This window comes from Carcharodon carcharias (assembly GCF_017639515.1).
Source record: "Carcharodon carcharias isolate sCarCar2 chromosome 33 unlocalized genomic scaffold, sCarCar2.pri SUPER_33_unloc_1, whole genome shotgun sequence".
In the NCBI taxonomy this organism is placed as follows: Eukaryota; Metazoa; Chordata; class Chondrichthyes; order Lamniformes; family Lamnidae; genus Carcharodon; species Carcharodon carcharias.
The window spans coordinates 2,042,039-2,059,569 of NW_024470690.1; the positions used below are offsets into that span (position 1 = coordinate 2,042,039).

General features: G+C 49.8%; 1 protein-coding gene across 1 annotated transcript in view; it reads left to right on the top strand.

Annotated features, from left to right (window-relative positions):
• Nucleotides 1-14,414, top strand: part of LOC121274167 (protein mono-ADP-ribosyltransferase TIPARP-like) — an 18,765-nt gene extending 4,351 nt beyond the window's left edge. The window contains exons 2-6 of the mRNA XM_041181368.1: nt 1-67; nt 4,010-4,172; nt 6,410-6,600; nt 8,808-9,083; nt 12,486-14,414. The exon at nt 1-67 is cut by the window's left edge and continues 696 nt beyond it. Of these exons, the coding sequence (XP_041037302.1) occupies nt 1-67; nt 4,010-4,172; nt 6,410-6,600; nt 8,808-9,083; nt 12,486-12,936 (1,148 nt within the window). The 3' untranslated portion in view covers nt 12,937-14,414. The remainder of the gene's footprint in view (nt 68-4,009; nt 4,173-6,409; nt 6,601-8,807; nt 9,084-12,485) is intronic.
• The last annotated feature ends 3,117 nt before the right edge of the window (nt 14,415-17,531 follow it).

Genomic DNA, 17,531 nt, shown 5'->3' on the forward strand with positions numbered 1-17,531 from the left:
ATGCCCAGGAGACACTCGAGAGGCTCTACTGTGACCCAGTTAAAGAGAAAATAACCCTTCACTACAGGTGAGGCTTTAGGCACCAGACAATGGTTACAGCACAGGAGGAGGCCATTCAGTCTATTGTGTCCGTGCTGACTCTCTGCAGGAGCAACTCATCTAGTCCCACTCCCCCTGCCTTTTCACAATAGTCCTGCAAATCTTTTCTATTCAGGGAATTATCCAATTCCTTTTTGAATGTTTCAATTGACCTTGTCTCTACCTCACTCTGTGCATTCCAGACCCTAACCACTTGCTGTGTGCAAAAGTTCCTCCTCATGTTTCCTTTGCTTCTTTTACCAGGCCCCTTAAATCTGTGTCCCTCTGGTTCTCGATCCTTACACCAATGGGAACAGTTTCTCCCTCTCTGCTCTGTCCAGACCCCTCATGATTTTGTACACCTCAATCAAATCTCCCCTCAACCTTCTCTTCTCCAAGGAAAACAGTCCCAGCTTCTCCAGCCTATCCACGGAACTGAAGTCCCTCATCCCTGGGACCATTCTCGTGAGTTCTTTCCGCATCACTCCAACACCTTCACATCCTTCCTAAAATGTGGAGTCCAGAACTGGACACAATACTCCAGCTGAGGCTGAACCAGAATTTTATACAGTTTGAAGATAACTTCCTTGTTTTTGTATCTAATTCCCTGTTTATAACGCCCAGGATCCCATATGCCCCTCCAATTGTGTGCTCAATCTGTCCTGTCACCTTTAATGAGTTTTTGGGATTAGTGGAGGTGGGACTATGAAATGAGACAGCAGTCGCACTCTGGATTGTAAACAGTGGTTTCGTATGTGCGCGTGTCTGTATGTGCGCGTGTTTGCATGTCTGTCACACGGACACACATACATACACATACAGACATGTGCATGTGCGCATGCACACAGATGCGTGCACGTGTGTGTATGTGCACATGTGTGCATCTGTGCATGTGTACATGTACAGGCCTATGCGTGTGTGTGTGTGTGTGTGTGTGCGTTTGTGCTCTGGATAAATCCATGCCCGGTTGTGTAGGAGATTACTAAGCTCCAGTTTGGTTTCTGTGCCACCCTGACATTGGGGGATGTGCCCACAGACTGGGTGTGGAGAGCTGCTGAGTGGGTTCAGATCCAACATCCTCAGAGGGGCAGGAAGCTGTGTGTACAGTTCAGCTCAACGTACTCAGTCCAGAACAGGTCTGCCTGCTTCCAGGTGGCAGGGCCTTGGCAAGGACAGTAACTCAGCTCCGGCTGTTAACTGGGGTGGGAGGGAGGGTCTGAGTCTGTAACAGGGAGGGGGGTGGTAGGAGGAGCTCTCCTGGGTGCTGTGAATTCCTATTCAGCCTGCGTCCTGTGAATCTCTATCCCCCCCCCCCCACCACCCCACTGTGCTGAACGATCAGGCCTTCTCACGATCCAAGAAGAACTTACATTTCTATAGCAACTCTCAAGACAGTCCAACCTGTTTCACAGCCAGTCAAGCACTTTGAAGTGTAGTTACTGACCCAAGAAACACTGCAGCCAGTTTACACGCACAGCAAGATCCATACACACCAATGTGGTCACACCTGCTTTTAGTAATACTGGGTGAGGGATAAACCTCGGCCGCAGGGAGAATGCCACAGGTAGGGATCATTGGACCTTCTGATCATAACAAAGATGGGCAGCCAGGGCTCTGGGTTTAATGTTTCACCCAAATCGGGGTCTCGATTTCAGTGCACCCCAGGGTGGGTACTGCCCCCGAACGTTGGTTGTTTTCTCTCATAGGGGCAAGACTGAGGTTAGGAATTCAAACCGCTGGCTGACCTCTCAGTGGCCGACCCTCCTGCCACTGGAAACAGTTTCTCCTTATTCACTCTATCCAAACCCCTCATCGTTTTGAACACCTCGAATAAATCCCCTCCCCTTAACTTTCTCTGCTCCAAGGAGAACAATCCCAGCCTCTCCAGTCTCTCTCCACATGAGCTGAAGCCCCTCATCCCTGGTCCCATTCTGGGAAATCTCCCAGGTCTTGACATCCTTCCTAAAGTGTGGGGCCCAGAATTCGGATGGAACATAGGGAAACATGAACAGGAGTAGGCTATTCAGCCCATCAAACCTGCTCCGCCATTCAGGAAGATTATTGGCTGATGTCTAGACACAGTCCTCCAGCTGAGGCCTAACTCGGTTTTAAAAAGGGTTAGTGCTCCCGCCTTCAAAGTACTGGCAGTTTGACCACAAAGTTTGGGCTTGCTTGAATTCTGTGGGCCTGGAAGGTTACAAAGGGACTGTTGGAATAAACAGTTTGGGACACCCGCAAATTAATGAATGGGGAATTCCACCATCCAGCAGGATTGTGGACATTGAGCACTTATTGCCCTTCCTCATTACCCCTTGAAGGTGGTGCTGGACCTTAACATAAAGCCGGGAGGCCATTCAGCCCCTCCATCCTTGCCCCGCCATTCAATAAGATCATTGACTGATCTTCACTCTCAACACACACCAATTAAAAAGAAATAGGTACATTGCGATTTAAGATGGGCTATTAAGCAATGGAACAAGATCAAAAAATCACAAGCTGCAACGGCAAAATATTTAATAATTATGTTGCTTCAGTATTTACCCAGGGGGAGGATGGATCAAGTGGTCATGACATTGGAAGGCAGGATTAGAATTTACATAATTGCATTTTGGCGTTTGATATTATAGAACTTGAGTATTGTTGAAAAAAGAGACATGTTGAAGCTTTTCATCTTTCACTTATCAGGACACTCGCAAGAATATCAATATGAGAGGGAAAAACAACAATTTATACTGTATGTGAAGAGAGTGCTGATTGGTTGGCAAGTAGACTCTGATTGGTGCCATAGAGAATACACCAGTGATGGTGGCTGAGGAATGAACCAGTGAATGGCTGTCACTTATTTTGTTTAGCAAAGACAGGGACCCTGTGTATTAATATGTGTAGCTTCTAGTACACGCAAAAGCTTTGACCTGTCTCCTTTTTCAGCAATAATTGTATTTAAAATAAAAAGAGGAGAAATATTAAATAAATGTATAAAACTCAGAGGGTGTAAACCTTCTGTGTATTTTAAAAGAATTCAGAGCGAGCAGAGACACTATTACATATATTTAGTAATTTATCTGTTGAAGGTGTAATGCCAGGGGGCTGATGGATCACTAATGTAATTCCTGTATTTCAGAAGGGGGACAGAACATGTCCAGGGATTTATAGACCAGTCAGCCTAATCTCAATGGTAAAGAAAATAATGAAATTCTTACTAAAGGAGAGAATATAAAAATGTCTATGAATCATTCTCCTTGCTGACACAAACTCTTGTGAATCACTGCTGGCTGGGTCCTGTAAGGCACCCCCTGAGCACTGTGTTCGGTGGAGAGATCCAGGAGTTTGAACCAGAGACAGTGAAGGAACAGTGGTGATTTGGCCAGCTGGAGAAGCTGTGTGAACGTGGAGGGAGCAGGGATTCCATGTTGCACCTTGTCCTCCTACCCAGCTGCCAGCAGGTTTAGGAAGGCCCGTCCGGGGGGTTTAGGAAGGCCCGTCCGGGGGGTTTAGGAAGGCCCGTCCGGGGGGGTTTAGGAATGCCTGTTCGGGGGGTTTAGGAAGGCCCGTCCGGGGGGGTTTAGGAAGGCCTGTTCGGGGATTTAGGAAGGCCCGTCCGGGGGGTTTAGGAAGGCCCGTCCGGGGGGTTTAGGAAGGCCCGTCCGGGGGGTTTAGGAAGGCCCGTCCGGGGGGTTTAGGAAGGCCCGTCCGGGGGATTTAGGAAGGCCCGTTCGGGGATTTAGGAAGGCCCGTCCGGGGGGTTTAGGAAGGCCCGTCCGGGGGGTTTAGGAAGGCCCGTCCGGGGGGTTTAGGAAGGCCCATCCGGGGGGTTTAGGAAGGCCCGTCCGGGGGGTTTAGGAAGGCCTGTTCGGGGATTTAGGAAGGCCTGTCCTTTTCGACAGAACCACATTGGCCTCCAGCTTAATGGTCACTTTGCTTTCCACCTCAGGGGTCAGAGTTTCACCGCAGACTTTGACCAAATGACCATTCAGGACAAGACATTTGACAGGTTGAGGCGGCTGAGCACCGCAGACGTCGACCCCTTTGACATCTTCCGCACAATCTGGAAATACTACTGGAGAGACACGTTTGAATGGAAGGAGTACTTGCAGGTAGGAATTGGCCGTCGTTATGGGGACTGAGGGCATGAATCAATCTCAAAGGCCAAACTGATCTTGAGGAGGACTAGATGGGAAACTAGCTGATCCTTAGAGCAGAGCAGGTTAAGGAGAGATTTAATACAGGGTTTGATAAAGCAGTTAGGGAGCGAATGTTTCCAGTGGCAGGAGGGTCAGTAACTGGAGAGACGGAGATTGAAGAGAATCAGTAAAAGAGCCAGAGGGGGAGATGAGAATTTTTTTTTCACTCATCGAGTTGTTGTGATCTGGAAGGTGCTGCCTGAAAGGGCGGTGGAAGCAGATTCAATAGGAACTTACTAAAGGGGGAATTGGAGAAATATTGAAGGGGAGAAGAGGGTGTGGGGGATGGTGTAGTGGGACTAATTGGATAGGCTTCCAAAGGGCTGGTACAGGCCTGATGGGCTGAATGGCCTCCAGCTGTGACCTTGGCCTGGTCTTAAATATGATTAAAGTTTCCTGAGTCTAAATCAAATCTCTAGACATTTCCCCCACCCTCTCAGCTGAATGAACCATTTCACAAACATGTGGAAACAGAGCAGTGTTTTGATTTTAATTTCAGCATTCAGCCTGAGGGGCTGAGGGGCTGCACCCAGGAGAATATCTTCCTGCCCGTGCTGGCCCCTTCACCCTGGGGATCTGAAGATTTATAATGTTGCGCTCACTCCAATCCATGTAAAATGGCAATTGATCCTTCAAGTTGGGGAGTACAGAAACTTAATGATTTAGAAACTGAGGAGTAGGGTAGAGTTTATACCCAGAGCAGGAAATGCCTTGATTATTTTCATATAATCATGGGTGTGTCCTGTGATATTTATTTGTTTCACCTTGATGGGCTCTATGTGTGCATTCCTGCCTGTGAGTCAGAAGGCACAGAGTTCCAATCCTGCTCCAGACAGTCCCGTGTGCAAATTGAGAGCCTCGAATATCCTCTCGCTGGATAGGATTAACCTGGGCCTATACATCGACTGGTTGGAAGGAAAGTTCATGGGACAGCCTGTTCCCCAGTGGACGAGTCCCCGCGCCACTGCCGTTATCAGTCAATGTTGGGGACCCTGCAGTAACCTTTTCAGAATGGGTTTGGCCTGGGCCAAATACCATCAACTCAGCAAAACTGGAGGCCAACCAAATGGACCAGGATCCTTTTCTTTATTCTTTCAAGGGATGTGGGCTTCGCTGGCTGGGTCAGCACTTATTGCCCATCTCCAATTGCCCTTGAGAAGTTGGCGATGAGCTGCCTTCTTGAACCGCTGCAGTAGGTACACCCACAGTGCTGTTAGGGAGGGAGTTCCAGGGTTTTGACCCAGTGACAGTGAAGGAACAGCGATATATTTCCAAGTCAGGATGGTGAGTGACTTGGAGGGAAACTTCCAGGTGGTGATGTTCCTGTGTGTCTGCTGCCCTTGTCCTTCTAGATGGTAGTGGTCGTGGGTTTGGAAGGTGCTGTCTAAGGAGCCTTGGTGAGTTGCTGCAGTGCATCTTGTAGATGGTACACACACTGCTGCTACTGTGTGTCGGTGGTGGAGGGAGTGAATGTTTGTGGATGTGGTGCCAATCAAGCGGGGCTGCTTTGTCCTGGATGGTGTCGAGCTTCTTGATTGTTGTGGGAGCTGCACTTATCCAGGCAAGTGGGGAGTATTCCATCACACTCCTGACTTGTGCCTTGTAGATGGTGGACAGGCTTTGGGGAGTCAGGAGGTGAGTTACTCACCGCAGGATTCTCAGCCTCTGACCTGCTCTTGTAGCCACAGTATTTATATGGTGAGTCCATTTCAGTTTCTGGTCATTGGTAACCCCCAGGATGTTGATAGTGGGGGATTCAGTGATGGTAATGCCATTGAACATCAAGGGGCGATGGTAGATTCTGTCTCTTGTTGTGGGTGAGACTGTAGCCCAGTAACAGCTTTGCAAGAAATGAATCAATTCACAAAATGGTTCCTCTGTCTGGTATCCTCTCTAGAGAGAGAGAGAGAGAAGACTGAACAGTAGAGAGATATGCTAAGAACACAAACGGCCTCCCTTATCCTTGACCTCATCATCAGGAGAGTTTGATGAGGAGCACAGTGGTGATGCAATAGGGATTTGGGCCTTCTGAAGAGGAGTGTGTTCTTGATGTTTCCCTTTGGGAGGTCTTTCACTGTCTCTTTTTCATGTTGTCTTTGAGCATTTTCTCTCCATCCCAATGCCTCAATCTCTGAACCTTGTCCTTGCAGTCACTTTCCCAGTATTTTGAAGAAGCCCTTCAACAAGGCTTTGGTGTGAGATACTTCATGATCAACCAGAGTCAGAGATACAAAGTGGACCTCAACGTTGGATATCAGCAGAACATCACCTCAGGCACAAAGAGAACCATCCGGAAGCGGCCTCTCTTCCAATCAATTGTCACCCTCCTACCCTACCTCAAGTGAGTGCTTTGTGAGTCCTGAAGGCAGTAGCATAGTCACCGGACTAGTAATCCAGGGGAATGTTCTTGGCCCTGGGTTCATATCCTGCCACAGCAGATGGTGAAATTTGAATTCAATAAGAATCTGGATTGTTGACTGTTGTAAAAACCCACCTGATTCACTATTGTCCTTTAGGGAAGGAAATCTGCCATCTTTACCCAGTCTGGTCTCCATGCCACTCCAGACCCACAGCAATGTGGCTAACTCTCTTAAATGCCCTCTGAAAGGCATCCCGTTCTCAAGGGCAATTAGGGATGGGTAATAAATGCTGGCCCACATCCTGTGAATGAATAAGAAAAAGGCCAGTGTTGGCAACCATTACCTCAATGACTTCATGTTGACCAAGTTATATTCACTGAGTCTGCCTCTTGAAAAGTCCTAGCAAGGTACATGTTTGTACCAGAAAACCGCACTGTGGGTGCACCTACACCACATGGCCTGCAGTGGTTCAGGAAGGTGGCTCATTACCACCTTCTCAAGGGCAATTAGGGATGGGCACAGTCTGGGGCCTTCATATTGTCAAGTCAGCAAAACTAGTGGCCAACCAAATGGCCCAGGATCCTTTTTTTATTCACGGGATGTGGGCTTCGCTGGCTGGGCCAGCATTTATTGCCCATCCCTAATTGCCCCTTGAGAAGGTGGGGGTGAGCTGCCCTCTTGAGCCGCTGCAGTCCATGTGGTGTAGGTACACCCAGTGTGCTGTTAGGGAGGGAGTTCCAGGATTTTGACCCAGCGACAGTGAAGGAACGGTGATATATTTCCAAGTCAGGATGGTGAATGACTTGGAGGGGAACTTCCAGGAGGTGATGTTCCCATGTGTCTGCTGCCCTTGTCCTTCTAGATGGTAGTGGTCGTGGGTTTGGAAGATGCTGTCGAAGGAGCCTTGGTGACAATGCCCAAATTCCACAAAAGGATTTCAAAAAAAGATTAAAAAAGTCACTAATAAATCTAAAGGGGAATTCAGAAGAAACTTCTTTACCCAGAGAGCAGGGAGAATGTGGAACTCACTCCCACAGGGCATTATGTTGGATGTCATTGGCAGGAGAATCCCATTCTTTGCTGTCACTATATTTGCCCATGTCAATTCTTTAGATGCATTGTCAATATGAGTCAAGGTTAGACCATTAACTTCAGAAAAGGAAAATCTAGTGGAGGTTTTCAATGCAGAGGCGCCAAGCCAAGGTCAATTTGCAACAAAACTGATTGGTGAGACCGTAACTAGAAGAAATGGAGAGAGGGAAAAGAATTATTAATAGACACAGAGGCTTTTGGGTCATGGTTTATTGGAGCAGACACAATGAGAGAAATGGAATGAAAGAGAAGGGGTGAAATATCTGGGCACGGTGGGGGGGTGGGGCAGGAAGGTTAAAGAGTTTGGTGAATGGGGCAGCTCTCCCAGGGAAGGGGCACAGGGATTAATCTTTGAATCGGGGTACAGGGGCAGCAAGGGTTCGGCCCTGCGAAGGGAGCACCAGCCCAGAGTCAGGGTGAGCGCCAGCCCGGAGTCAGTATCTGGAGTGAGGCTGGAACCCATGGTCTTCAAACTTGAAGAGGCAAGGATTCTACTGGCTGAACTACAGCTGAGAGAACAGGAATGGGAGGGGATATGGTGGTAGTAATGTAGCTGGTTTAGTAGCCCAGAGGCCTGGGCTAATGCCCTGGGGGATATGGGTTCAAATCCCACCACAGCAGCTGGTGGAATTTCAATTCAACTCATAAACCTGGAATTGAAAAGCGGGTCTCAGTGTCGGTGACCATCAAGCTGCCATTGATTGAACCACTCATTCTCTTTAGGGAAGGAAATCTGTCATCCTTCCCTGGTCTGGCCTACATGTGACATCCACAGTAATATGGTTACTCTGATATGGCCAAGCAAGCCGCGCGCCCAGTTCATGGGCAGTTAAGGGGTGGGTGACAAACGCTGGCCTTGCCAGTGACCCCAACATCCCAAGAGAAGAATTTAAAAAAAGAAAAATGGTGGAGGTTTGTGTTAAATTAACATGGTGAATTGGAAGGTCAGGTGGATAGACATGGATCCACAGAGCAAGCAGACATGTGGGGAGAAGGGGTGCTGTTTGGAATCCCTTTCCTTCCACAGGGAGCTGTGAGCTTGTGTTTGACCTTCCTCAAGTGAGTAATAACTAATGGGGAGTTTTTGTGTTTTCAGGACGTTGTCTGGATCATCAGAGACAAACTCATCTCCGTCTGATGCCACCTTGCTAGCTGCTGCCAGAGCAGCTTCTCCCGACTGTGAACGGACCTACCCGGAGACCTGGATTCCCATGGACCCCAGTGTGGACTTTATCAAGGTGCCCATGGCCCTGGATGACAAGGCTTACAGGGTAGTGTACAACCTCTTCCACAAGACCATGCAGGAAACAAAATTTGTCATCCTGAGTATATTACGGGTGCAAAACCAATTCCTCTGGGACAAGTACACCAGGTAAGAAAAGTTTATTTTCAAACTTGCATCCTTGTTTTCAATTCCCAGCATGGCCTTGCCCCTCCCTATCTCCATAACCTCCTCCAGCCCCCACACCCCTCCCTATCTCTGTAACCTCCTCCAGTCCCTACAACCCTCCCTATCTCTGTAACCTCCTCCAGTCCCTACACCCCTCCCTATCTCTGTAACCTCCTCCAGTCCCTACACCCCTCCCTATCTCTGTAACCTCCTCCAGTCCCTACACCCCTCCCTATCTCTGTAACCTCCTCCAGCCCCCACAACCCCCCCATCTCTGTAACCTCCTCCAGTCCCCTCACCCCTCCCTATTTCCGTAACCTCCTCCAGCCCCCACACCCCTCCCTATCTCCGTAACCTCCTCCAGCCCCTACAATCCTTCCTATCTCCTGTAACCTCCTCCAGCCCCTACACCCCTCCCTATCTCTGTAACCTCCTCCACTCCCTATAACCTTCTCTATCTCCGTAACCTCCTCCAGCCCCTACACCCCTCCCTATCTCTGTAACCTTCTCTATCTCCGTAACCTCCTCCAGCCCCCACAACCCTCTCTATCTCTGTAACCTCCTCCAGCCCCCACAACCCTCTCTATCTCTGTAACCTCCTCCAGCCCCCACAACCCCCCAAGACCTCTGCACTCCTCCAATTCCGGCCTCTTGAGCATCCTCCGAATCCCATCGCTCCACCATGCCTTCAGCTGCCTGGGGCCCTGAGCTCTGGAATTCCCTCCCTGAACCTCTCCACATCTCTCTCTCTCCCCTCCTTAAAACTGATTTCTTTGAGCGAGTTTTGGGTCACCTGTCCCCAGTATCTCCTCATGTGGCTCGGGGTCAAACTTTATTTAATACGTGCTCCTGTGAAGCACCCTGGGATGTTTGACTCGGTTAAATGCATTATTGAAATACAAGTTGTTATTTGGATAGACTTTGAGGTAAAGGTTCAAATACGAAGAGGCAGAGTAGAGGGAGCGTTACTAGCCACGAATCTTGGCTAGACGCACGGTGTGGTTCAGTGACACACGCTCCCATGTCCTGAGCCAGAAAGCTGTGGGCTCAGGTCCCACCCCAGAGACTTGAACATGTTAAGCTAGGGTGATGCTTCCTGCACAGAACTGCGGGGGTGCTGCACTCTGTGTTAAACCAAAAGCCCTGTCTTCCTCTCCGATGGATGTAATGGATCCTGCAGTCACTGCTCCAAAAGGAGAACAGGGGAGTTCTCCCCAGTATGTCCTGCACCTCTCCAGCAACATCACGTTATCCTCACGTTGCTGTTTGTAGGAGCGCAGGGTACAGGAAGTCCCCAAGCACTCTCTCTGGCCATGAAATACTTTTTGAACGGTAGTCACTGCTGCAGGAAACACAATTTGCACACAGCAAGAGCCCACAAACCACAATCTGATAATGAAGCAGGCATTGGCTGAGGGGTAGAACATCAGAGAGAGCCCACACACACCGCCCCTCTGCGCCCCCCCACCCACTGAGGTGGCAGACGAGGCCTCTGCCTGACGTCTCATCTGAAAGATGGCACCCCAGACAGTGCAGCACTCCCTCAGTACTGGCACTGGGGATGTCAGCCTAGATTTTGTGCTCAAGTCTCTGGAGAGGGGATTGAACCCACAACCCTCTGACTCGGGCAAAGGTGAGCACAGCATGAACCACAGCTTGGCAGAGTCATGCAGAACCCCCAATCCAGGTAACCACGGTAACCTTGCAGAAAGATGAAGAGAGAAAGGAGATTGCTTTGCTCTGAAAGCCTTCAGTTGCCGATGGTGTGGTTAAGCCTGGTCCCTCTGTCGGCCTGAGCCTCGGGGCAGGAAGTGAGGGAATGGAGCGAGGTAAATTTTTGTACAATGGAGGTAATGATCTGATAAACTCCTCCTACAGGTTCAATGCTGCTCCTCCTCCTATTTCTGGCAGGTCACCCGGTGGCATTTTTACCACCTCGGTGCTCTGGCCCACACTCCCAGGATTTGTACCCATGAAGCCATTCAACCCCCTCGGCTAACTCCACCATTCTATATGCTCGTGGCTGAACTTCCCAACTCTACATTCCCGCACTGTCCCTAATTCACCCAATTCCTTTAGAATCTATTCATCTCTGGTTTGAATATTCTCCACAGCCTCTGGGGTAGGAAATTCCAAAGATTCACCACCCTCCGAGTGAAAACATTTCCCCTCATCTCAGTCCTAAATGGCCAAGATTGAGACTGTTCCCTGTGTTCTAGATTCCCCAGCTGGGGTGGGGGACAATCTCTCAGCGTTCACCCTGTCAAACCTTCCCAAGAAACTTATACAATTCATGGAGAGATCGTCTCTCGTTCTTCAAAACTCCAGAGAGAGCAGACCCGTTCCACCCACTGTCCAGTCGGAGAGCCGCTTGCTGCAATATTAAAGGAAAGTCCTTTCTCGCTCCTCAGGTGGATCTTCAACCTCCCTCCGCTTTAAAGAGCAGGAAAGGGTCCTCAGCACAACTCTCCCCTTCCAACATCGCCATTTCTGCTTGTGGGATCCTTCTGTGCGCACAATGCTTGCCAGGTTTCCCGAGGCAAGTGACTGACTGTGGCTCTAGTGTCACCCATTGTATGCTGCAGCTTCTTTGGGCAGGAGCAACCTCTTTCCAAGGGTGAAAGTACCTGCAGTGTGTTAAATTCCACACCCTCAATCTCTCTGAGCTGCTGGCCCATCGTTGCTGATCTTCTCCATGGGGGGGGGGGGGGGTGGAATCAGCTTACAGCGACTTCAGCCCAGCTGAATACAAGTTGCCGTGATTCCTTCCCCAGTCAAACAGCCCCTTGCTGTCAGCCAGTCAAGATTGGCTGCTTGCAGGAGATGGGCTTTGGCCTTTACTCTATCAATGGAAACCAACCAGAGTAGCACATTTCAGAGGTCTTTAAAATTATGGAAAGGTTAGTTCCTATGGGCCATGATGGGCTGAATGGGCTTCTTCAATCTTTGTGTTTCGTTAATAGGATAAGCGTTTTGAGGTTAGTAACAGAAATGCATTAAGGACAAGGAAACTAGATATTAGGAACTGAATAATGAAGAATTTACAGAACAGGAACAGGCCATTCAGCCCATCTGCTTCGTGCTGGTGTGTCAGCTCCACACGAGCCTCCTCCCACCCCCTCTTCATCTCCCCCTATCAGCCTATCCTTCTTTTCCTGTCTCCCTCATGTGTTTATCCAGCTTCCCCCTTAAATGTATCGATACTATTCACCTCGACCACTCCCTGTGGGAGCAAGTTCCACATTCTCCTCACTCTCTGGGTAAAGGAGTTTCTCCTGAATTCCTGACAGGGATGTTGAATGGTTTGTGTTGTTCAAGGGGAGGAGGGGCAAGGATTGTTGTTTTTTTTGTCTGTCTCTCTCAGTCTTTGCCCTTTCCCGACAGGAAGAAGCTGTACATGGCTCGCAGGATGCCGAAGGAGGAGAGAATGCTGAGTGAGAAGCACTTGTTCCACGGGACATCCCAGCCCTCCATTGATGGCATCTGCAAGCACAACTTTGACCCTCGAGTGTCTGGGAGACACGCCACCCTCTATGGTCAGGGCAGTTACTTTGCCCGGAAGTCCAGTTATTCCCACAGGTACGCCCAGCGTTCCGAGGAAGGAGTCCATTATATGTTTCTGTCCAAGGTTCTGGTTGGCAAGCACACGGTGGGGAAACCGGCCATGCGGAGACCCCCCCCTGTCATCCCCAATGACCCCAGCAGCGACCTTTTCAACTCTTGCGTGGACAGCGTTTACGACCCACAGATCTTCGTCTTGTTCGACAATGACCAATGTTTTCCTTATTTTGTGGTGAAGTACAAAGAGGTGGAGGACAGCGTCATTGTTAGATGATGGGCTGCCCCTTGCCTCCTCTGTCGCCACCGTGTGGGACTCGCTTGTGATGCCACCAGCCGGAAGGGCAAGGGGCAGCTCGGTGCACAGGAACGCCGGCAAATCCGAGTCTCGCACCATCCCAACTTGGAACTATTATCAGTCACCATCGCAACCCTGGAGCTCCCTCCCTTCCTGTACCTACACCACAGGGACTGCAGCGGTTCAAGAAGGCAGCTCACCCCCACCTTCTCAAGGGGAAATTAGGGATGGGCAATAAATGCTGGGCCCAGCCAGCGACATCCACATCCCGTGAATGAATAATGTTTTTGAAAAAATCTGGGGTCTGTGGGAACAAAGAGACAGGTGAGCCAGCAGTGCCTCCTGATTCTCATCTATCTCCTTTCCTCCATTTCCATTCCCTTGGCCTGGATTCTCCTGCCTTCCTTGGCACTGCCCCTAATTAGGGCCTGACCATCCCAGGAATCCGCTTTCATTTCTTCCTCTCCCTCACGTCCTAGGACAAAACAAGTCAGTGTTTGGTAGAACGAATCCGAGGTCCTTTGACTGGTGCTCGAGGACTTTTCCTCTCTTGATCTCCTTCGGAAAGGGTGGATGCCATTCAGCCCCTCGCCTGCCCTGCCATCTGATGGATTATGGCTGATCTGGACTTCCTCTGTGACAGTGGACCTGATGCTCCATCTCAGGAACACAGGGGTTGTAAAGACCAAGAGTCGTCTCATTTGTTTTCTAGCATCCTGGTAGTCACATGACCCAATGATAATGGAGCTATTGACCAATCGCAGTGATCGACCTCTATCAGTGAGTCTACAACCGGCTCAGGCAGGAGAGTGAGGAACACCAACCCCCCTGCCCTAGCCCAGAGTTACCTGTTCCCCTCAAACACGACAGAGCCACACAATCAAATTCTTCCTGTACCGTACCATCCCAAAATCTTATTGGTTGAGGGAAGACTCCTCTTGTCTTTCTAAACGCGCAAGGTGATTGGATAACTGGGCAGGTCAGAGTCCTGCAGAAACCGACACTAAAATCAGTTCTGCAGGTGATACCTTCTCCCAGGTAAACTCTTCATCTCATCAATACAGTGTTTGAAAGGCCCACAAGGTCCCTGTCTCCCCCTCTCCCTGTCTGTCTCGCTCTTACCCCCAGCCTGATTGCGGTTCCACTGTTCTGGGCTCCTCACCTGCAGCCTCCTGTTAAACTGCTGCTGAGAGTCAGTTGACACGTTCCTGAGTCCTCTCCCTGTTCTTGCCCTCTTTCTCCCCTTACCCTCCCACCGCCCCCCACAATCCCCCACATCGAAACATCCAGGAGAGTGATCCCTATGTAGTGTCTGCCATTAACAGAATCAGGGAATCTTACAGCACAAGAGGAGACCATTCAGCCCATCATGCCTGTGCCAGCTCTTTGAAAGAGCTCTCCGATTAATCCCATTCCTCCCAAGCTCTTTTCCCCATAGCCCTGCAAATTTTTCCCCTTCACGTATTTCTCCAATTCCCCCTTTAGAAAGTTCCTATTGAATCTGCTTCCACCACCCTTTCAGGCAGCGCCTTCCAGATCACAACTTGCTGTGGGGGAAAGAAAGCTCTCCTCATCTCCCCCTCTGGCTCTTTTACTAATTCTCTTCAATCTGTGTCCCTCTGGTTACCGACCCTCCTGCCACTGGAAACAGTTTCTCCTTATCCACTCTATCCAAACCCCTCATGATTTTGAACACCTTGAATAAATCTCCCCCTTAACCTTCTCTGCTCCAAGGAGAACAATCCCAGCCCCTCCAGTCTCCCTTCACATGAACTGAAGTCCGTCATCCCTGCTCCCATTCTGGGTAAATCTCCCCCAGTCTCTGTCGAAGGCCTGTCTCCCTCTTGCCAGTAAATGACCGAACGTGTTGGTTTTAATTCGGCTTCTCAGTGCTAAGGAAAGTACACGACTGCTTTGATGGGATCGCTGGTTAGCTTTGCCACTGAGAGTGAGGTTGCCAATTGTCCCGAGTCCCTTGAAATTAAAAATGAATCTCTGGGGGACACATGAACAAACGCCCGGGAGGAAACCCATTGGCGGGGAGCTGGGGCTTGGTGGGTGCCTGTTTTTATAAAAAAAAAAATCCTTTCACGTTTTAGTAATGAAAATATTGGTGAAAAAGCTGCTTAACTGGGACGTACAGAGAGAATCAGAATTGGTGCCTGCCCCCTCCTCAACCCTGACCACTCTGTCTGTCTGAGACCCCCACCTGCTGGGAACAGTTGGACCCAGTGCCCCGCAGTGGGATTATCGGGACCCTGTCACCGCTCACAGAGAGGCGGCTCTGCCAAGTTTAAGTCTGGAATGGAAACTGGAGCCGGGCCATGTTGGCTTGGTGCCACCATGCTGAAACTCTGCAGCCTGGATTAGCAGCAGTGATGAAGTGAGTGTGGCAAGATGTTAAACTGTGGCGTGCCAGCACAATGCAAAACAGGAGTGGCAGCTCCAGCAATCTCTAGACTCTGGACCACACTGAGCCCTCTCTCCCTCCCCACCCCCACCAGCCTGTTCCCTTGGTCTGGCTGCACACACCCTCCAGCCCGTCCACGCCGTGTTGGTCAGTGGGAGCTGCCGGCGGTTTCTCTTGGAGTGAATTGGCTGGCAGTGCAGGTTTCACCGGTGGGGGTGGGGCAGAGATCGGGCGAGACTGTGATCCCTGTCAATGGTCCGATAGCCTCGTCGGCAAATCCATGTTCAGAATCAAAATCCCAATGAGGCCTTTCAGAAAAAGAAGGCCATCAGGTAAAACACTACATGTCTCGAGGTAAATGGGTTTCAATGTGGCTGGCATCACTAATCCTTCTGTTAAAGGGCAAATATTGGATCTTACAGCACAGGAGGAGACCATTCAGCCCATCATGCCTGTGCCAGCTCTTTGAGAGAGCTAGCCAACGAATCCCACTCTCCCCCAGGGCCCTGCAAATGTTCCCCCTTCGGTTATTTGTTGGAGTGTCTGCCCCTTCCCCTGTGTAGCCCTCCATCAAACCTCGTGTTAAAACAGCCAAGGTGCAGTCACCTGCCTCAGCTCGGACTGGTTTAGATCAAATCCATGCTTGTGCAGACTGTGTAAGGTACACAAGGCATTAAGTAAATTTCCAAGTGCACCTCCCAGTCCAGTTAGTATGAGGAAGTTGTGGGGAGAGGGGGAGACACAGGCAGGGAGAGGGAGAGGAAGAGAGAGAGAGAGACAGACACACACACACACACACACACACATAGGGAGAGAGAGAGACTGAGACAAATGCAAAGAGAGAGACAGACAGACAGAGACAGATAGACAGAGAGGTGCCAATCCAATTTCCTTTTGAAATCATTCATCGTCTCCACTTCCCCCGCCCTCGTGGGCAGATTTAGGATGGTGGGCGGGTGCTGGCAAGAGGTTTTGTACCAGGTTCTTGAGGTGACTGGGGGTGGCGGACATGGTTTCCATTTGCTGAGGAGCCATGTTGGCCATGAGGCACTGTGGTTGCTGGGTCACGATGATGGAACCATCTAGGGCAGGAAGAGGCCATTCAACCCATTGAGCCTGTGCCAGCCCCTTGGCTGTGCTATCCAATGGGTCCGAGAGCAGGGAATGGCCAATCTCTATTTAATCGGCCAAGCAAAACAGTTGAATTTTGGGTAAAGGGTTGTTAATTTGCCTACATAGGAAATTAGATTTTATTTATTCTGCTGCCTTCTTGACATTTGTAAAACAAAAATGGAAGAAATTTGATGTAATTTTATTCTAAATAACATTGTAAATAAAGTTGGTTTTGATTACTAAAGTGAAGGCTGAATGGTTTCCATGGTGAGCCATGGTGCTCCCTTCACAAGGCCTATGTTGACACTGGAGAATTCCAAGCCTGTGATGATTTCCTTGGCCTGTTTTATTAATCCTGATATCTAGACCAGAACCTGAGCTCCAGAACCTTCAAACAGGAGATGGATCCTTCAAACCTGTCAAACATTGAGCATGGTCCACACTCCCTCTCTCTCTCACACACACACACAAAACCTGGTATCAAAAACTCGAGATGGACAGAATTCCCATGTCAGGGGACCAGAGCAGCATGAACCCTGACCTCTCACCTCTTGGAACCTGGCTCCAAATGTTGCCTGGACCGATGGGCAAGCCCTCCTCTGGATGGGGCCTACCCTAAATCAGCAATTGGCCAAATTAGACAAGCCCCCAAATACAAATACAATGGCTGGTTCAGGGGTAGACTCTCTCCTCGCAGTCTGAAGGTCATAGATTCGAGTCTCGGTCCAGGGGCCTGAGATCCATAATCCAGGCCGAGTGCTGAGGGAGTGCTGCACTGTTGAGGGTGCCACCTTTCTAATGAAACATTAAACCGAGGGCCTCTCCACCCTCAGATGAAAGATCCTATGGCCCCTATTGGAAGCAGAGCAGGGGGAGTTCTCCCTGGGGACAATATTTATCTCTCAACATCGGTAATAAAGAACAGGTGGTCTAGTAATTGTTTGTGGGATCTTGCTGAATGTAAAATTGGCTGCCATGTTTTCTGCATTACAACAGCGTCTACACATCAAAAGAAGTATTTTGTTGGCTGTAAGTCATTGTGGGACATCCT